Here is a 22,281-nt window from a genome sequence, read left to right on the forward strand (position 1 = left end):
CTTGACAAAATGCATTAAAAATCAAATAAAACTACAAGTTTTAACCAGACTAAAATTTAAGTTCCATTCTTCTTAACATGACTAAAGAAAAAGGGATGCTTTTCACTAGATGGCATTTGAAAAAGATGACTCTTGGGCCAATTCCAATTAGGGGTCAAAAGTTTATGTAATGAGCCCTGGCCAGTTTGGCTCAGCGGTTAGAGCGTCGGCCTGCGGTCCTGAGAGACCGGGTTCGGTTCCCGCTAAGGGCATGTACCTCGGTTGCAGTTTGTCCCCGGCCCTGGTTGGTTGTGAGGGTGGCAGCCACTCGATGTGTTCCTTTCACATCGATGTTTCTCTCTCTCTCTTTGTTCCTCTCTCTCCCTCCCACTCTACCTGAACAAAAAAAAAAAAAAGGAAAAATGTCCTCCGGTGAGGATAAAAAAAATAAATAAATAAAAATAAAAATAAAAAGTTTATGTAATGAAAACGATTCAGAGCAGAATGGACCCCGAGGCTTTACGGCGAGGCCAGAGGCAAGGCCGGGATTAGACGGTCCAACACTGACAGAGTTCAAGTTCAAGCAGATACGGAAAATAATACTCAGGGCTAACGGTCCAGAACCAGAAACGTCTGGCTCTATGACTAGCGTCTAATTTACAGGGATGCACCTAATCTGTATTGTGCAAAAGCAACCTCTTAGAATTATCACTCACCGCGGTCACACTGCTGCCAACCTCTTCGACACTTCAGTCACACCGTTTTTACCGTAATACACACTCAACTGTTCCTGCCCCAACACTTTTGAACTTGCTGTTTTCTGTCTGGAACGACTCTTGCTCAAGACCCCACCTGGATATGTCCTTTTCCTATTTCAAGTAGCCACACACACACCTGTTTTATTTCTCTGTCTTATGTATCTTTCTGGCCCTTATCACCGAAATTCTCATTTATGTACTTAGGATCTATCTCCCTCCAGACTGCGAGTTCCCTGGGCACAGAGACCGTGTGTATTTCTCACACGGTTGTATCTCCAGGGCCCACAACAGAACAGGGACACAGGAAGTACTGGTTCAGTAAGTGAACCCTTTTTCTGCCACAAAATCCACTCACTTCTCTTACAGAAAAGTTCCTCAGGTTCTTAGTTGTTTCAACTATTTACAATATGAAATGTAACAATTAAAAATATTACTTCTCTGGTTTCCTAGTCCCCAGAAGATAGCAGCAGACCACAAGAAAACACAGACATGAGAGAGGAAATAAAAACTGACACTCGATACAAACACTACTTTGTGAAGGATCTCAGAGTCTCAGGAATCGTGGTGTGATAGAAGCTTAGAACTAGACACATTTTTAAATTATGACCTTGAATTGACAAGCTGCTCCAAGCTCCCTAAACTTTGTTTTATCTTCCTTTATAGTGTTTCATCTCTATCTGATATTCTGCATATATATGTGTTTTTTATTATCTTTCACGCACTGTAATCTAAGTTCTCTGAGGGGAGGACCACTGTTTGGTTTGTTCAACACCATCTAGAATAATGCCTGGTTTGTAGCAGACTCAATAAATATTCATTTAATAAATAAACGCAGGAAAAACAAAAGGTGAATTAAGGTCATTCTAGTTCATTTAAGTTTGCTTGACTTTAAAATATCTTTTTCTTACAATATTTATCCAAAAAGAAAATCAAGAGATAGTTGTAATACTTAAGTTGGTAAGCATCCTTTATCTAAAAATGTATATGGACTGCCCCATTTCCTCTGTAATTCCTCATAAATAAGGCTTTACTACAGCAAAATCCAGATGTCATCCAGGTAGTTGCTATTACAAATAATCGGTTTCAGGTTCATTCATCTCACCGAAAATTGGAAAAGATCTTGAATTGCCGTAATAAACAGTAACACCTCCTTTCTAACAGCCATTCCAAAGCAGGTATGAGTTCTACTTGTTCTCCATCGCTGCTTTTGGTAACCTGCAAATATAAAGCACAAAAACATGACTTTTATTTCTGAAAAAGATATGTGCTATCTTCAAGAAATTAAGACATCCTGTGTTTGGATCAGAACTAACGGTCTTTAAAGTTGAGCGTTTTCTCTGTCTGACCTCCGCAACCTCATCTACACCCAAACTTGATTTCCCCTCGCTGTCTGTTACCTTTGAAACAAATGAAGCAGTGACCATCCAAAATTCTTTGCAATGTCTGGCTCTGTGGGCAGAGACGACCTGAAGATCATACTGATTATAAAAGACTTCAGGATTTTCCCGAGGGAGACAATACACAAATTCTCCATCATCTTTCAGAGGTTCCTGAGGTTAAAAAAAAAAGTTTCTAAATTAATTTGACCAAATTAAGGAGTGAAATGGCTGAACAGATTACTCAGTAAACTGAAATGTTAATATAGATGAAAATATTGAGAAAAGCTAACATCAAGTTGTGTCCAGAATTCAACAAGATTAATCTTAAGACTTAATATATTTAATTTTCATTCTTATACGTAATGTGGTGATAAAATACTCATGAAAACCGATCAGTATGCTTACTGAGGCACCTTATTAACCCCCAGAACTTGATGACCTACCTTTGGCATATACGCGCACTTCCGGTAAATTTGCCTGCCGACACCAGATGCGTATTAAAATGATCATGTATTCTGATAATGATGGGTTTAGTATAATAGCTAATACTTGTCAAATTATAAATATTTAATGAGTAATAAGTGTTTCACATACATATACTTACAACCATAGAGTCTTTAAAGTCTTGATTTTAATTTCTTAAATTGATCTTTTTAACCTCATTAAATAGATGCAGAAGTTAATATTTTGAGCAATTAGGTAATTTGAGAAAAGTCACAAAGTCATCAAGTGGCAAAGCAGGGATGTGAATTCAAGTGTGACTGAACCCAGGCTCTGAGCTACTGCAGTATATAACTCATGCCTCGCCTTACCTGGCAGTGCTAAGTCACACCTTCCACGTTAAGAAAACTTAAGTGAAACTGATTTATTTTAGCTTTGCATCTTCTAACTTTTATTGCTAAGCCTCTACAACAAAGTTTAATTTAATCTTTTCTGGAGAATTAAATTTTATTATAAAAGAGCATTTAGTATTCTTCATTGTAATTCAAAGAATGATGCCTCCGGAGGCTGATGACTGAGTAAACAGCTTCTAATTGCTGTAATTTTGACTTTGGGATCCAGTTTCACTTAAAAAAAGGTGTCATCCTTAAAGAGTATTATTTTCTTTTCCATTATCTCAGCTGTTTCATTTCCTTATTTTGACTTCTGATATAGTGTGTATCGAGAAACCTTGAAAAACCAGTTTAAAACTGCAAATAAAATGAAATAAATAAGCTCTAGCGAGGGCTTGGATTACACATGGGCTTTCTATAGTTACCGGCCGCTTGAGGCAGTTTGGTTCGAAATTATATTCCCAAAAAGTTGAGATTCCTTGAACCTTAATGTAGACATCATATTCTAAATGGATCATATATGGAGTCGAGTAATCCAATTATAGAAGCAAAAGAATAATATGTTCCAATTTAATCACTCTTTTCAATGAAAAAAAAAAAGTGTTTTTCGTAGCCTTAATTCTTTTTCCACAAATAAAACACACCTTATCAGAGAGTCCAAGGACATGAAGCTCGCGTACAGCTACAGTTTAACCACCATTCCTACGACCTGCCGGGCACCAGGCCACGTGCATTAGCTCATTTAATTTTCAAAGCTGTCTAAGGCAAGCACTATTACCTCCATTGCAAGGTCTAAGAAACTAAAGCTCAGAGAGGTTAGGAACTTTCCCAAAGTAACACAGTAAGTATATAAATAGAAATTCAAAACGAGGGGAGTCCGATTCCATTATGCATGTGCTTTCCTTCACATTAACGTTGCCCCTGAACAGTGACCAGCAGTTATTCCCGTGGGGACAGGGCAGAGACCAGCAAACTCTGGGCGGGACCAGGTCCCATTTCTCTAAGCAAAGTTGTCTGGGACACAGCCACCCCCACTGTTTATGTCCTGTCTCTTGCTGCTTCTGCATCGCAATGACAGAGTTAGGGATTGTGACAAAGATTATCACAGAGCCTGCAGAGCCTAAAATCTTTATTACCAGCCCAACGTCTGCGGAGCCCTGGTCTAGAACGGTGGCTCTCAACTGTGTATCAGAATCACACGGAGAGCTTACTAAAATACAGATTGCTGAGCCCCACCGCCAGAGTGTCTGATTCAGAACTGGGTGGGGATGGACTGTGTATTTTAGTAATTTCCCAGATGCTAATGCTGCTTGCTTGGGGACTGAACTTTGAGAACCCCTCGCCTAGAAGACCACCTGTAATTAATGAGGTCACAGCCCTGGCCAGTTTGGCTCAGTGGTCAGAGCGTCCGCCTGCAGTCCAGAGAGACCCGGGTTCGGTTCCCGCTAAGGGCACGTACCTCGGTTGCAGTTTGTCCCCGGCCCTGGTTGGTCGTGTGGGTGGCAGCCACTCGATGTGTCCTTTCACAACGATGTTTCTCTCTCTCTCTCTTCCTCTCTCTCCCTCCCACTCTATCTGAACAAAAAATGGAAAAATGTCCTCGGGTGAGGATAAAAAAAAAAAAAATTAATGAGGTCACAGAAGGCAGACCTTAGTTTTTATCACAGGTTGTACCCCCTGGTCATGTGACGTTGGACACGATAAAAATTTTCTGAAGAGGCTAATGGGTAAGGAGACAATGGAAAGGATAAGGAAATACAGAGACGGAGAGATAGAAAATCAAGTACCAGGAAGTAAGAGAGGGAGAATGACAGAATGTTACAGAAGTATATTAGGATTTCTTTTTAAATCACAAAAAAACCAATAAACATGAACAGAAGAGCCGATTCAAATTTCAGGCAGATGTTTTATCTGTCCTCCATTCTTTCAAGAGAGCGAAATGAAATGATGTCACTCTTCATAAGTATTCACCATGAAATGAGATTATAACTTGATATTCATGTAATAATAATTCTAGTGTAATATAATGAATGGAATAAAGACTAAGATACAGCCCTGGCCGGTTTGGCTCAGCGGTTAGAGCGTCCACCTGCGGTCCGGAGAGACCCGGGTTCGGTTCCCACTAAGGGCATGTACCTCGGTTGCAGTTTGTTCCCGGCCCTGGTTGGTCGTGTGGGTGGCGGCCACTCGGTGTGTCCCTTTCACGTCGATGTTTCCCTCTCTCTCTCTTGCTCTCTCTCCCTCCCACTCTGTCTGTACAAAGGATGGAAGAATGTCCTCGGGTGAGGATAAAAAAAAAAAAAAAAGACTAAGATACAGTTTTAAATATTAATTTTTATAGCACAAAAGTGAATAAAATGAATACCTTTAGAATAATCTTCTGAGCTGTAGTTTTGAAACTCCTGTATTCCAGATTACGGTATGGTAATGTTTGCCAGCCCAACTTTTCTCTTAGCCTGATAATATGTCTTACCACATCATCATCTGTGGGTTCTGGTTTGGAACATTAAAACAAGATCCAATGTAAGTGTAAAGATGGGCATCACCTAAGGGTATATATAATATTCAAAATATTTCTACATAGAGAAAAAATTTAAATGGCAATTAACACTGAAAGTTTACACAGACTGTATCACTGGAAGAAAATATAGCTTAAATTCCCATTTTAACTGAGGCTGGAAAGAAGAAATATTTTTCCATTTAAGAACAATATCACAAAAGACCCAGTTACACAGATACCAAGAAAAGACACTAGAACAGAAACCAGTCAGGATTTTCTTAATAGGCCTAGGCTGGGGTGAAGGCAAGAGGATCAGACAAGAAGGGATGGCTACAGGAATGGAAATGTTCTTCCTGAGAGCAGTCATCCAATAGGCACCTTTGGGACCCGATCTCTCTCGATCGCTTAGCAGCTGACGATGCGCTCCCTGAAGGGTTCTCTGCTTGGCTTCCGTGCACCGTGCTCTGCAGGTTGTCCTCTGAGTCCGTCAACTTCTTTTCTTGGTGACACAAATCATGGGAGGGGCATGGCAAAAGCCATGCTGGCAAAACCGAGGACACTCTGAGGTTGCTCAAGATGCTTGGTTCTCCTGAAACACTGACACCAGCTGATCGAAACAACGCATTTGCTAAGGATTAACCGTGACTTGAGCCACCGCAGAAAAGAGTGTCAGGAACTGGAAAGGTATTGCATGACCCGAGGAGTAAGTTCCTCTTCAATGTGCCCTGGGCACTCCACTTGTCTCGCCCTGGTCTGGGTCTTGTCCATTGCTTAAACATGGAAATGCATTTAAAATACGTCATTGAAAAGAAAGCTAGTTGCCATTAGATATAAAAGGGAGGAGGAACTGAAAGCTAGAATAAGGAAATGATACAAACTGTGTATGTCCAGCCAGGAGCAGTATCACACACTCAGCTATAAAAACACAGAAACCAAAGCAAGCAGTGTGGTGTTGGCATAGGATAAGAAAAATATATCAGTAGAACAGGTTAGAATCTCGAGTTATGACAATTTATAGAACACAATCCAGTAAGTGAACAAGTGGTATTTCAAATCAAAAGAGAAATGATTAACTGTTCATAATTCATAATGGGATAGTGGTTAGCCATTTAGAAAAATACACAGTTGTCTATGCAAGCATGTATAATTATTACAAGGTGGAAAAGAATTATATGTGGAATAAAGATCCACATATAGATGGGTTGGAGAAATAAATGTACAAAAGAAAATAATAGAAATAATAGAAGAAAATACGGGAGACGATGTTTATAAACCTGGGGTAGCAAAGACTTCCTGAAAAAGAAAGCATGTTTAAAAGGAAAACAAATGAGACTTCCTCAAACTAAGCAATTTATACAGAAGAAAACCCAATATAAACAAAGTTAAATATAATTAACACATTGGAAGAATGTTTATAAACTATGTAAGAGGCTAGGGATTAAAACACCAAACAGTTAAAGAATTCTTCCCAATCAGAAAGATGAGCAAGCAACACATGGTAAAGACAATTGGTCAGTAAACGTGTGGACGACCATTTCACCTCATCAGTGCTCAGGGAATTACAAATTAGACAAAGAAAAGCTGTTCTCTCCACCAGACTGGTAAAAATGAAAAGCTGGAAAATATCAAGTGCTGGCAAGGGTATTCCTCTTATGCAGTACTGTAAATTATAAATTAATACATCCATGTTTTTATGGCAATTTGGCAAATTTTATAGATTTGATAAAGACTGTTGCGAAGTGAAAATAATTTAGGACAAGTTTAAAAATAGTGATTTTTCAGAATAAATAGTAAATTTAAAGACTATATCTCCTCCAAAAAGCTGCGGAAAATTTTTTCTGATTCAGAAATGGAGGAATCATAGATATTTACAAAAAGAGACGATTCCTCACATAGTCACACTGCACTCCTGTAGCGTGCTGCGTGGACGGTCTGATCGAAGACAGCGGCTCCTTATCTCGGAAACGCGAGGAGACTGGCCTGCGTTCCGCTTTCACACCGAGTCAGGAATACAGGCACCAAGGACAAGGCCACGAAACTGCTCCTTTCAAGACAGCCCTCCAGAGGAAGACCGTGACAGAAATGATAAGGGGGCAGAATAAAGACTGAGTCTGTCCCTTCTGTGCCAGCCCCCACAACAGAACCTCATCATGAGTATTGAGGCTCCTAGTTCCCTCACTTTATAAACTTATAACCCTGAAGCAGCAATGTTATAGGACAGAATCCTCAGCAGGATACCAATGAAGACCGTGGGTAGGGAGAGTTCCGGCATCTAGGGGTAAAATACATATCCACGCCCTAGGGATGAAACTGAAACCTGTCTTTTAGCAATTTTAAAACAGAGCTTCTGCTGACTGGGAGTTTATAATGTGACTGAGGATATTATTATTATTATTATTATTATTAATTTTAATCCTCACCCAAGGATATGTTTTTATTGACTTTGGAGAGAGAGGAAGGGAGAGGGAGAGAGAAACATCCACCAGCTTCCTCCCTTATGCACCCTGACCAAGGACCAAACCCAAAACCTGGGTAAGTGCCCTGACCAGGGATCGAACCCGTGACCTTTCAGGGTACAGGATGATGCTCCAACCAACTGAGTTGCACTGGCCAGGGTGAGGATATTATTTTATCAAGTGAACGTGTCCTCATAGTAAAACATAATGTATGAAAACTATCAAATGCATAACACTGCTGGTTAGTGCTATGTGAATTCTAAGGGAAGAGATGACTGTAGACTCGGGTCCACTGAGAGAGTTATAGGAGACTCAAAAAATGGATCTTAATATAAGGCTGTAGGTGAACGAAGAGAGAAAAGTCGACTTTCTAGAAAACAAGTCATCTTACAAGAAAAGTAAATTCCAAAGGCATGGATCTACATGAACAAATCTCAAATGACAGGTTACAAAGGATAAAAGAAAATGTCATGTATACACATATTTTAAAACTTTATTAAAATGTTATATACAGAACTCCCTGGAAAAAAAGTATTATATACAAAGAAGTATACAAATATTGTATGTGCATGCATGATATACACATATCATTCATAGGCAGATAGCTTAATAAATTTCAAACATTAATATACCCTGTAACCAGCCCACAAAGTCTGCCTTGAAACCCTAATTCCCATAAGAGCAACCACTATCCTAATTTCTAATCAGAGGTCCGTTTTGCCTGTTTTTACTTTCCATACATAGAATCACACAGTATATATTCTATATCCAGCTTCTTTTGGTCACTAATGGGTGTGAGCTTCTGCATACACAGAATAATGCCAGATATGAATGTATTCGTTATCTACTGATGCATAAGTGATTGTCCTAAAACTCAGAGGCTTAAACCAATAAAGATTTAACATCTCCCAGTTTTTGTGGGTCAGGCATTCAGAAGGAGCTCAGCCATGTGGCTCTGGCTCAGAGCTTCTCATGACTGATTTCTCAATCAAAATGCTGGCCGAGGCTGCAGGCATCTGAAGGCTTGACTGGGGCCGAAGGATCGCTTCACCCGACGGCTCACTCACGTGGCTGTAGCAGGAGGCTTCAGTTCTTCGCTACACGGACCTGTCCACGGGGCTGCCGGAGTGTCACGTGACAGCTGGCTTCCCCCACAGAGCAAGCAGGAGAAGCAGCCACTGTGCCTTTGTAACTTAGAAGTCACACACCGTCGCTTTCACCATATGCTACTTTCAGAATTGAGAACTATCACGCCCACTATGTTATCTACTAGAACTGACTCACTGAGTCCAGCCCTCACTTAAGGGGAAAGGAGTAAGTCTCCACCTTTCAAAGGCAGGAGGGTCAACGAATATGTGGACACATTTTCCAACTACCACAATGGATAAATACAAACTCAGGAAAAAAATGAAACCAAATGGAAAAAAGACACCAATTTCAACAGAGTTGTTTTCAGCTGACCCTAACTGCACCTGGGACGAGAGAGCAGGGAAAGGGAAGGTGGGCACGGCTTCAGCTGTGGGTACCATTGTGTTCGGTGTCTGCTTTCTACTGCTCTACCACAAATTACCATGAAGTTGGTGTGAGACGTACCGGTTTGTTATCTCACGATTCCCATGGGCCAGGAATCCAGCTAACCGCAGCGGGGCCCTCTGCTCAAGGTGCCACAGGCGGCAACCAGGACACTGGCTGAGTGCCCCCATCCAAAGGCTGGGCTCGGGAAGGGCTGCCTCCAAGCTCCCCTGGGGTGGTGGCAGATTCGTTTCCTTGTGGCTACGTGACCGCAGTCCCCATCTGCTTGCTATCTGATGGACAGGTCCTGCTCTCAGCTACTCCAGTATACCTGCAGGTCCGTGCCGCGTGGCCCTCTCCACCAACGCTGCCCACCCCTTCAAAGGCAGCTGGATGGCATCTGATCTCTAAAATTTGTTTTTTTTTTAATCCTCTCCTGAGGATATTTTTCTATTTATTATCAGATAGAGTGGGAGGGAGTGGGAGACAGAGAGAGGGAGAGAAATATCAGTGTGAGAGAGAGACATCCACTGGCTGACTCCCATATGACCCTCAGGGCTGGGGATGAACTGCAACCAAAGTAGTGCCCTTGACTGGAATCGAACCCGCAACTCATTGGTCTGAGGGCCGACGCGCTAATCCCTGAGCCAAACCGGCCAGGTCTGTTTCTGATCTCTTTTAAAGGCTCATCTGATTAGGTCAGGCTTGTCTGGATCAATCCTACATTTTTAACTAAAAGTCAACTGATAAGGGGCCTTGATCACACCTCAAAAATTTGACAGAAAAATGACATGATCAGAGGAGTGACGTTCTACCATATTCACAGGTTCTGCCTGCACTCCGGGGGAGGGGATTGTACAAGGTATGTACACAGGGAGTGGGGATATCAGAGGGTATTTCAGAATTCTACCTACTACAACTTCCTTTAAAACAATGATAAAATGCTAACATCTGTTAAATCCAGGTAGTGAGTAAATGAGTTTCATAGTTTTAAAAATAGATTGTTTTTATTTATCTGGCAGCCATTAAGCCTAAATAGTTGCTCTTTCTTACACTGATACCAATTTCAAAACACTACAGAACAATGTAACAAAATACTCAGAATTCTTGATGCATAGCAACAATGACTGATTTGTTGCAACGAGATCCATGGAATTAGTTTACAGAATGCGTTAAATTACTACCAGTTTAGTGGTTCAAACAATGCACATTTCTGTGGGTCAGGAGCTGGACAGGGCTTTCCGGGGTGCTCTACGAGGGTCTCAAAGGCCGCACCCAAGGTGTTGGCTGGCCTGGCTTCTCCTCGGGAGGCTCCACTGAGAAGGGGGCCTTGTGTCTGCGGTGTCCTTACACAAAGACACTGCAGAGGAGACGAGACTATACTGAGTTTGCTAGCAAGGTGGAGTCGTCTGCAATGTAATATAATCACGGGAGTGACAGCCCATCACCTCTGCCTTATGCTATTGGTTAGAACCAGTCACAGGTCCTGCCCACCTGCAGAGGAGGGGATTGGACAAGGGCATGGACCTTCTGTGCTGAGGCATTTACAACTATGAGCATCTTCTCTTAGAAAAGCATGAGGCCGGGTCAGTGAGGGGCCCTGGAGCTGAAGCATCAATAGCTTTAGGATAACCTGCCCTGGACCATGGCACTTCAGTGAAAACCAGAGAAGCTCCCTTTTCCTATTAAAGGCACACAGGTACACGATAAATGTGTACAATATTGATACAAATACGAATTTCAGGTACAGAGAAAGTACAAACTGGAAAATGCTAGTGGAGGAAAATCTTTTCAGTGAATTGTTTATTTGGGGGTTTAAACTCGATGTCAGACGAAGACATAAAATTATTCAATGCAATGATACCATCTGGCCCTGCTGAGAGGACAAAACAAAACCATCAAAGTTTATCTTATGCTGTAAACATAACCTTCAGAGATGTGTCTTTGGTAAGAACACGGTCATTGAACAGACTGTCCATTTTTTAATCTCTTGATAGTTTAGGTTTTCAAAAAGACTGTAAACAATTGTTCAAGCAACCAAACACAAAATGCAGTAAGACCGTCTCTTGTCAAATCAGCATACAATACCAGCATCCCAAACCACGGAACGATCTGAAGGCGTCTCGAGTGTCCCGAACCAGACGGGCGGTAACACCACCCACCTGTTCTGTCATAGGACGCGGGCCTCTTCTCCCTGGCTTTCCGACAAGCAGGAGTCGAAGGCTTTTCTTCCTTCGCCTTCTCTTTCTTCTTCCAGAGAGCCAGTTCTGCAGCAACAGCTTGCTGAGTTCTACTTCCTTGAAGGTAATCTGGAAATAAAACCACTGTTAACTGGATAACCAGTGTGAGCTATAAATACCATGGTAAGTCACAAACTAAGCAACCGTTGGTCGTTATATCATTACAGTATTTTCACAGGCTCTAAGTCAAAGCACCGTGGTTCCAAGTTCTGTTACAAGCTTTACCATTGTTCTGTGATTTACTCTGTCAGTTACCTGTCTGCCTTACTTTACTCACCTTTGAACCAAGGAGTTTTACAGTAAAAACCTCATAGGGGGTTACAAGGACTAAATTAGTAAACATGTTTAAAGCACACAGTAAGTGCTTATTAAGGTAAGTATTAGTTATTGATTTTATTATTACAAAATGTGAAGCCTTGTTATGAAATACATACCCAAACCCTTTTTAGTCACTGTAATTTGGTAACTGAGCCCAGAAAATGTTTAGCTATAAGTGCAGAAAAGTAGCACAGGGCCTCTTTCTCACTCCTTCTGTGACTTACCTGACTGGTGGATTTTCAACACGAAGAAGAAGGGGGAAATTATCGAAAATAGGGTTTCTAAAAAGCAAATAAAATTCGCCTCTTCTCTTCATTATTTAACGAATATTTATATGGTGCAAGGCACTGAGCTACAATCAAGTAGGTAATAAGACACAATAATTACAAGCAAAACAAAATGAGTATAAATGAAACAGTAAGTTCTACTTCAGCCCACAGTCCTAATTGGGGGATGGAAGAAAGAGAGAGGGGGAGGGGGAGGGGGAGACAGAGGGGGAAGAGAGATGGGGAGGGAAGGAGAGAGGGAGAGAGGAAGAGAGAGAGAATTTGTATAATCAGAGGATACCACATACCGTCCCATTCCAAGGATGCAAATGTTGCATGATGGTCATTGTGGGGTGGGGACAGGGCTGGAGATGAGAGACAGACAGGAAAACAGGAGGATTGTACAGGACATCAGAATGAGAAAATGTGAGCTTCAGTGGAAAGTTCGTGTGAGGTAACTGTGAAAACCTTCTTAAAGGCTTAACATCCCTTCCAAGATGTTAGGTTCACTGAAACCTAGTTATTTACTAAACACACCAGTAACATGTAAGCTTCCCAAGTAGTGGCTGTCTATACTCCAACACCCCATACATCTCATGATTGGGAAGTGGGCTTGTTTTCCTCCTTGCTCCCCATTTACCACCTCCAAACCCTTACAACTTGCCCTCTTCAAAAAAAAAAAAAAAAAAAATCATTGACATCCACCAACTGCCTGGCCACTCAGTTACCCTGGAACTGTGGCTCCAGGATGGCCTACTTTCTCTGTGTCAAACCTGCCATGATTCTGGAAGAATTTAGTGATCGCGAATTAAGACCTGTCTGATATGATGCCCCCTTCCACTTTGCAGAATCCTCTCACCTCTAGTCCACGTCAACCTGTCACTCCCAGGATTACACCCTAGTGCTCGTCATCATTGGCTGTGAACCTTCCAGCATGCCTAACACTCCAGAAATGTCCCTTTGTATGCCTCATCAGTACCCCCGTTCACTGCCCCATTAATTCCTTACAATCTACCATCCCTCTATTTTTTTTTCCATCTTTCTCTTTACCCAGCCAAGATTATGTTCTCTTTCAACAATACTCTTACAAATATCCTACACTCTTTCTTCTGGTCTTACCTATATGGCAAAATACCAGTCCCAGATGAACCCAACTCTGTGTCTCTGTGCCTACATCCCACAGCCTAGTGCTAGTCGAGAAAGGCCCATTAATGGGTGGATTGGCAATCTCCAAGATTCATTTTAATTAATCACAAGTGGACCTTGAACACAAACGTGAAATCCTGTTCGGTTAACTTGCTCTTCTGGATTTTATGGCTACTTCTGATTTTCTCCATGTTTCTGAAATCTCCAATCCTTTCTTTACCTCCAATCTCTCCACTTCAACCAATCTCATTGCCTTCTTCCCAGGGAACATAAGGCATCAGATGGAATTCCTTCAACTTGCCAAGTAAGCTAAGCAAACCTGCCTCTGCCCCCATCCTTTTCCCGTGCCCCACTCTTCCCTCCGGCCCCGCCTTCTCTCCTGCCCCGCCCTTCCCTCCTGCCCCACCCTTCCCCCTGCCTCACCCTTCCCCCCGCCCCACCCTTCCCTCCTGCCCCACTGTCTAAGAAAGACTTCTATTTCTCCTTCCATCCAGAGCCAACCCTGACCATCCCTTCACGCCTACACTCTTAACTATTCCTTTTCTCTACTGCTGATCCAAGCAGCTCCGCCTGAAATAGCACCTGCTCCTAGACCACAGCTCCTTCTAATCAGCAACCTAGCTCTCGCCTTTCTGCACAGCCAGATTCCTACAGGAGCTGCCTGTCGTCACTGTTCTATTTTCTCATGTACCAGCCACTTCTTACTCCATTCCAGCCAGGTTCGGAACCCCAAGAAAACAGCGCTCACGTGACAACATCCTTCAGGACATTAAACTCAATGGACGTCTTCGGTCCTCCCTCAGTTAAACCATCAGTGTTATTTGATACTTTAGACCACTCCATTTTTATTGAGATATAACTGACAAATAATATATCAGTTAAAGATGTACAATATAATAATCTGGTATTTGTATATATTGTGAAATGTTCACCACAGCAAGTCTAGTTAACATCCCTCACCATACAGTTCCAAACTTTTCTTATGACAATTTTAAGATTTACTCCCTTAGCAATTTTTAATTTACATTACAGTATTAACAAGTCACCATGCTGTACATTACACCCTCATAACTTAATTCATACCTGGAAGTTTGTACTTGTGACCACCTTCACCCATTTTACCTGCCTCCACCCTCAGCCCCTGGCAATACCACTCTGTTCTCTGCATCTGAGTTTGTTTTCTTTTGTTTTAGGTTTTACATATAAGTGAGAATTTGTCATCCAGTATTCGTCTTTCTCTGACTTATTCCACTTAGCACAATGCCCTTGAGGTCTCTCCACATTGTTGCAATGGCAAGATTTCCCTCTTTTATATGGCTGAAGAATATCCCCGTGTGTGTGTATACATTACATATATATGTGTGTATACATACTGTGGTGTATATGCAAACATATATGTGTGTGTAGATATGTGTAGGTGTGTGTGTGTGTATACACAATTTCTTTATCCATTCATCCATTGATGGACACGCAGGTTGTTTCCATGTCTTGTAAATAATGCTTCAATGAACGTGGAGGTGTTAATATATCTTTTCAAATTAGAGTTTTTGTTTCCTTTGGATAAATATTAAGAAGCTGAACTGCGGATCATATGGTAGGAAGGAAGATGAGCGAGATGACAGATGGAGCCCCAGTTCTGAGGGCGTGGCAGGGGAGGAGCCGCAGCTCTGAGGGCGTGACAGGAGAGGAGCCCCAGTTCTGAGGGCGTGGCAGGGGAGGAGCCCCAGTTGAGTGGTGGGCTGATCTGACAGGGGAGGAGCCCCAGTTCTGAGGGTGTGGCAGGGGAGGAGCCCCAGTTCTGAGGGTGTGGCAGGGGAGGAGCCCCACTTCTGAGTGGTGGGCTGACCTGACAGGGAAGGAGCCCCAGCTCTGAGGGCGTGGCAGGGGAGGAGCCCCAGTTCTGAGGGCGTGGCAGGGGAGGAGCCCCACTTCTGAGTGGTGGGCTGACCTGACAGGGAAGGAGCCCCAGCTCTGAGGGCGTGGCAGGGGAGGAGCCCCAGTTCTGCGTGGTGGGCTGACCTGACAGGGGAGGAGGCCCAGTCAGCCGAAGACAAGAATGTACTGCAGATGGTGCTAGGGAGCTGGAATTTACATGTTTCCATTTGATTACCCTATTTTTAATTTTTATTTTTATAAAGTAGGCGGCATAGTCAAGTAAGAGAGGCTAACGGTTAAATTGTGACAATTTAAACAGATGTTGTGATTAATGGGAGGGAAAACTAAAAAGGAGACATAACATGACACCAGGCAGTATTGAGTTGGCTCCCTGACGCTGGAGACCATGAATTAGGACAAGGAACCAATCAATGTGATTGTGTAAGTTTTCTGCAAAAAGGCTCAGCAACCCAAGGGTCAAAGCAGAGAACACAGTTAGGCTGCTTAGCACTGATGTGTTGCCAATCCAGGTGCAGAGGGAAGAAATGGGGACAGGGAGTCCAGATCCTGGGAACAGTGGCTGACCCAGGACCAGGTAAAAACAAGAGTGGAGACCCAAGAATAACTTTTGTAAAAGTGAGGATACAAAACAGCTGGATAAAAAAGGAAGATGTGTTGAAAAACAATTTAACATTGAAAATAGCAGAATTTGCCCTGGCTGGTTTGGCTCAGCAGTTAGAGCATCGGCCTGCGGTCCAGAGAGACCCGGGTTCGGTTCCCGCTAAGGGCATGTACCTCGGTTGCAGTTTGTCCCCGGCCCTGGTTGGGTTGTGCGGGTGGCAGCCACTCGATGTGTCTCTTTCACATCGATGTTTCTCTCTCTCTCTCTCTTCCTCTCTCCCCCTCCCACTCTATCTGAACAAAAAGTGGAAAAATGCCCTCCGGTGAGGATAAAAAAAAAGAAAGAAAGAAAGAAATGGCAGAATTTGGGATTAGGAGAAGGAAGCCAAAAAAGTGGTTCTGTGGAGGACTAACCAGGACGCGGGCAGCCAAGAGCAGCAGAGGTCCCAACAGCCAGTAGGCCGGGGGACTTAGGAGAATGTTGACCCACCTTTAGGGTCTTTACCTTGTGGGAGGGAGGAGAGGGAGGGGGAAGAGAGAGAGAGAAGTTCCTGAAAGGGATGTGAGGCGCACTGCTATAGGAATGTCAGATATTCTTGGTGATGGCAATGATATTGCTGTTGTCATTTTTAATACTATAATCAGAATTTAGAATATGTTTCCTTTAAAATGCAAGGTTTATATGTAAAGATAATGCTAATTGTTAAGACTAGTGAAATTAGTCAAGTACCAAACCTTGTATTTTGAAAGTAGACTCTAGTATTCCAATATATTTCACTTGTTATCTTGGTTTAATGCTATGAAACTCCTTTTCATCCCCATAAAAGAAAAATCAACATGCCTGGATAGTAATCATGTTGATAAATGTCTTCTTTTTTTCCTGCCTTCAAGGGCGCAGAAAATGTTCTATATTGCAAAGTTTCCTTTTCTGTCGCTTTAGCTGGTTGATTCTCTGATGGTAGGCTGTATCTGTAATTTTGCTCTTCATGTTCTGAACGTCTACTATGACAAAGAAAGTAAAATGCTATGGGGTTAACATTCTCTATAACTTGAGAGTCAAAAATCTTCATTCTTCACTTTATAATACAGTAGCTACCCTTTCAAGAAATTTCTGGTAGGCACTTTGATAAGCAGATCTGAAACCTAGAGAGACTTAAGTAATATCATCATTAACATTTTAAAGTTGGAACGGAATTAAGAATCCTCATCAAATTTTAAAAGATGAAGAAACATTACTCAAATTAGTGCAGAGCAGAGTTTTCTGAAATTCAATACTCATGTATTCCCCTCCTTTATAAAACAACAAAAGCAACCACCAACAACCTATATCAGGGTTAAAACTGAGAGCTTTTCCCAATACATGAACCAACTGCCTACTTTGTAAATGTTGGAAAAACCCTTTCATAAGAACAGAATCCAAACTCACTGTGTACAACTGACTTAAGCCATAGACCACATTTTTATAAAGCAGAGGAGATTTGCGGTTCTGTAAATCTTTACATATACCTCTCAGTGGGGAAAAAACAAAACCTTGATATAGTGAACAAAAATACATGAAGAAGTTAATACTTCTCTTCAAAAACAAAAAAAGCACACCTTGCCCTGGCCGGTTTGGCTCAGCGGTTAGAGTGTCGGCCTGCGGTCCGGAGAGACCCAGGTTCGGTTCCCGCTAAGGGCATGTACCTCGGTTGCAGTTTGTCCCCGGCCCTGGTTATGGAACAATGTCCTCGGGTGAGGATAAAAAAACAAAAAACAAACAACAACAACAAAAAAGCACACCTTCTTCAGACGTTGTATAGATAGCTTTAAAAGGTATTCTTAGACCCTTTTCCTCTGAGCACTCTGGGAGGCCCACTGGGTTGATAAACCCCTGAACAGTCTCTTCTTAACTGAAATGTCTACCCACATACTTTGTTCTTTCTTTTTTGCACTAAATTATTTACTTTTTTAAAAAAAACAATGTTTAGAAGTTCTTTTCAAATTTTGAATTGTAATCTTTTGTCATTTTACATGTGTTGAAAATATGTTTGTACTTTGCACTTTCTTGATGAAGTCTTGACAAACAATTATTTTCTTTAATACAGTCTGGTTTATCTGTCTTTGCCTATGTGGTGTGTGTGGTTTATGTCTTGCTTAGGTAATAGTTCCTTACTCCAAGGTAATGACAAAATTCTCTTATACTTTTCCTAACAATTTTAGTTTTGCCTTTGACAAGTCTTATAATTCATACATGTGTCCTTTTTTTTATCCTCACTGAGGACATTTTTGCATTTATCTTCAGATAGAGCAGGAGGGAGAGAGGGAGGAAGAGAGAGAGAAAGAGAAACATCAATGTGAGAGAGACACATCGACTGGTTGCCACCTACACGACCCCAACCGGGGCCAGGGACAAACTGCAACCGAGGTACGTGCCCTTAGCGGGAACCGAACCAGGACTCTCTGGTCCGCAGGCCAATGCTCTAACTGCTGAGCAAAACTGGCCAGGGCTATACATAAGTTCTTAAATCCTTGAGTTTTGAGTATGGTGTGACGGTCAGATCCAATTTCTCTCCTCCCCTCCCCATAAGGATACACAGTTGTCACAGCTCCATTACTGACCACCGTCCTTTCCCTCGCTGACCTGTAACACCAAGTCTGTCATCACTCAAAATGTCTAGTTATCTATCCCTGCCTTTTTTTTTTTTTTTTTTAACAAAGAAAAAATTTTAAATGTTTTTATTGTTTTTTGAGAGAGAGAAAGAGAAACATTGATGTGAGAAACATTGATCAGCGGCCCCCTGCACGCCCCCTATTGGGGGTGGAGCCTGAAACCTGGGCATGTGCCCTGACCGGGAATCAAACTGGGACCTATCAGTCCATGGGCCGACGCTCAATCCACTAAGCCACACCGGCCAGGCTGTCCCTGCATCTTTACTTTTATTTGTCTGACCTTGTTTCTCTATCATTATACTTTAAGTACTATAGTTTTGGTAGCTATAAGACCCCTACATTTTCTTTTCTTAAACAGTGGTTACCTATTCCTAGTCCTTTGCTTTTCTATATAAATTTTATGTTCTTATTTAAATTTTATAATTTTCTCCATAAAAGCCAAACACATCATTTTAAAATCAACTTTTTCTAGGTACCTGATTTTTCATTACTATTACAAACGGCAGTTAGGATTTAATTACATGTCCAATCTCCTGCTGGACTACAGAAATGCGTTTCACTTACAGACTGATTTTAATCTAGCAACCTTGCTAAATTCGTTAACTTTGCAAATTCTTTTGTACCTTCTTTGTAGATAATCACTTCACCTGTGAATGCTTCTCGTTAGTTTCTCCTTTTTCAAGCCTTGTAGCTTCATTTCTTTTTTTCCTTTTTTGTCTTACTGCCCTAGGACTTACTATAGGATGTCAAACAAGTGACAATAGCCAGCATCCTTGTTACTTTTCTGAATTGAAATGTTTTTAACAGTTGACCATTAAACGTGGTATCTGCTTTAGGTTTCAGGTAAATGTCCTTAATCAAGTAGTTTGCTAAGACTTTTTGAGATACTGAATTTTATTAAATGTTTTTCTTCCCTTGATCTATTAATGGTGATTGATAGTGACAGCTTTTCTAATGTTGAACTAACCTTGCGTTTCTGAGATAAACTGCTCAATTTGATCTTGACATATCATCCATATTTATACACTGCTATAATCTGTAGGTTAATATTTTATTTAGGATTTTTTGCTTTTAAGGTCATGAATGAAACTGACTTGAAACGTTGTATAAACTACCCTTATAAATTGAGCTAGGGACTATTTTCTCCTCTTCTATTCTGTAGAAGTTGTGTGAGCTTGGAGTTACCTGTTTCTTGAATTTTTGTTAGAACTCATAAATCTGTTAGAAATTCAAAAACTCTAAATTCATCTGGGCATGCGGTCTGTGAAGGGAGGAGGAACAGGTGGAGTGGGAGCGATTCATAATACAACCACGTTAGTGGTTAAAAGACATTTCATCTTCTTTTTATTTTATTAATTTCGTCTCGTCTATTTCTTACTGAGCCTATTTTGTTTACTTATATTGTTCTTAAAAAGTTTTACATTTTGTCTAAGTTTTCAACTTATTGCCATGAAATGGCTCGCCTTCTCTTATCTTTTTAATTGTAGTGCTCATCTCCTTCTCTGGTCGGACACTGGTCACGGGGCCTCTGCAGGGCACAGCTGCACGGTCCACCATTCACGCTGTGGTCCCTGGGTGAGTGTGTCGAGAGAACACACTGCGACTGGGGCCCCCTGGAGCTGGGCGGTGTCACACCCTCGTCTATTCGTGATTTCTTTTTTTTCTTTTGCTTTGTCAATCTTGTCAAAGGTCTGTCAGTTTTACTGACAGCTGTTGCCTTTGCTGATTTTCTCTTTGATTTATAATAATTTTTATCTCCTTTCTTCAACTTTGAGTGCTTTTTTCCCTCTGCACAAAGAATTAATTATGTGCCACTTGAAAGGACAGCAACTGTAAACCAAACAGTACAACCTGATAGGACTTCCACACACTGCTAGCTGGTAACTCCAATTGCTGAAGCTTTAGCTTGAGGCTAATAATTAAGACTATTATTGAATTCTCATATGAATACACCTATTGAAATGGTTCAGAAGAGGCTTGCCAAACATTAAATCATCATCTATGAACTGACTTTTAGAAAATAATCATATTACATGTTAGTTTTAAAAGGTACCAGATATGCCTAGCTGGTGTAGCTCAGTGGTTGAGCATTGACCCATGCACCAAGAGGTCACGGGTTTGATTCCTGGTCAGGACACATGCCCAGGTTGTGTGCCCAATCCCCAGTGGGGTCATGCAGGAGGTGGCCAATCAATGACCCATGCACCAAGAGGTCACGGGTTTGATTCCTGGTCAGGACACATGCCCAGGTTGTGTGCCCAATCCCCAGTGGGTTCATGCAGGAGGTGGCCAATCGACATACCTTCTCATCGATGTTTCTCTCTCTCTCTTCCTCTTTTGTTTTTTAAGTGGAACTGAATTAAAATATTTTATTTCCAGGAAAAAAAAAAGTGTTATTCTGTTCAGTTTGCCCTCCCAATTCCTTAAAGCAGATTGTTAGCGAGTTAATTTTTCAGCCTTTCTTATTTTTTATGTTTTTATGACTATAAATTTCTCTCTAAACACTGAAATAGCTACATCTGTGTGTCACAGTTAATGCAGTACTTAAAGGTCCCTCCTCTTTTTTTTTCTTTCCTATATATTCAGTTCTCAGTTTTTGCTAATTTCCTTTAGGGTCCTCCTTTCACCCATGAGTTATTCATAAAAGTGTCTGTCTGTTTTTCAGATATTCGGTTTCGTTCCTAAATGAATGGAGGTTTTCTACTTAACCTCTTGGAACTGACTTCTAATTTCTCCACCTGCTCCGAATGCCATTTTCCGCCCACATCCAAATCCAGAACTAATCACCTTTGCCGTCCTGGGATTTCTCAAACGTTGGTGCTTTTCTCGCATCCATCAACCTCTTTGTCACTTTTCTGGCATATCCAGGTTAGTCTGGGGAAGGCGCCAGCAGCCAGTGTCACGAGGTCCCGCTCCCCCAGAAAGTAAGGTTTTCTCATCTCCAGAACCCTCACCAACCCTCGTAGGACACGTAACATTTTTCACGGTCGGACTCACTTACCAGGAGCCACACACTGTTGACATTTGAACTTTACCGTATCTCATTTTTACCTCGGTTTTGCTTTGCTTTTCTCCCCGCTCACATCTCGATTTCGTGTTGTCGAATCAATGGGTATATAGGTTGCCATATTTTTTTCTGAACAAAACTGAAGGACTGGGCTGTAAAAATATTGTTTAATAGAAAAGGTGATTTCCCGGCGATGACGAGGGGCATTCAGAACTGCACATACGGCTGCTCAGTCTAATACCCCATTACCTTCAGGTGCCCTTCCGCACGCTGTGGGCCCCAGGCCCCTCCCGTGCCAGTCAGGCTTCTGGGCCACCTCCTGATACAGCCTGACCTCCTCTCCAAGGCTCATCTTTCCTTCCTACACGCATGTGTTTGTGTAAATAGAATTCTAATTGACCTTCCTGAAGATAAGGGCCAGTGTGAAGATAATGTCCTTAGGGAAAAGCATCGGAAGGAGCTCAGGGACGTCAGTAGAGCAGGCAGCCTGAGCTGCTGGACTGTGTCCCCATCCCCTAGAACCAAAGGGCCACCTCCACACACCGCCGGCACGGCTCAGCAGGACAGAGCGAGCAAACCGATGGGTCTCGGAATGGGCAAAGGAAAGGGTCTCTTTCTGATCACAGAGGGAAATCTAACCCCACCCAGAAAGTCTCCGAATAAAGATGACACACCTCGTGGACGTAAACGCTCACGAATTTAAACCAAGGTGCTAGCCTGGAATCAGTGTAAGATGGAAACA

General features: G+C 42.0%; 1 protein-coding gene across 1 annotated transcript; it reads right to left on the reverse strand.

Annotated features, from left to right (window-relative positions):
• Nucleotides 1–1,835: 1,835 nt before the first annotated feature.
• Nucleotides 1,836–21,660, reverse strand: LOC118640496 (dynein heavy chain 14, axonemal-like). The gene is made up of 5 exons (XM_036277356.1): nucleotides 21,584–21,660; nucleotides 16,754–16,882; nucleotides 5,315–5,444; nucleotides 2,110–2,287; nucleotides 1,836–1,930 (listed from the first exon to the last, which is right to left on the reverse strand). The coding sequence occupies exons 1-5, from the start codon at nucleotides 21,658–21,660 to the stop codon at nucleotides 1,836–1,838; spliced, it is 609 nt and encodes a 202-aa protein (XP_036133249.1).
• Nucleotides 21,661–22,281: the final 621 nt, after the last annotated feature.

This window comes from Molossus molossus, unplaced genomic scaffold (assembly GCF_014108415.1).
Source record: "Molossus molossus isolate mMolMol1 unplaced genomic scaffold, mMolMol1.p scaffold_m16_p_23, whole genome shotgun sequence".
NCBI classification, from domain to species: domain Eukaryota; kingdom Metazoa; phylum Chordata; class Mammalia; order Chiroptera; family Molossidae; genus Molossus; species Molossus molossus.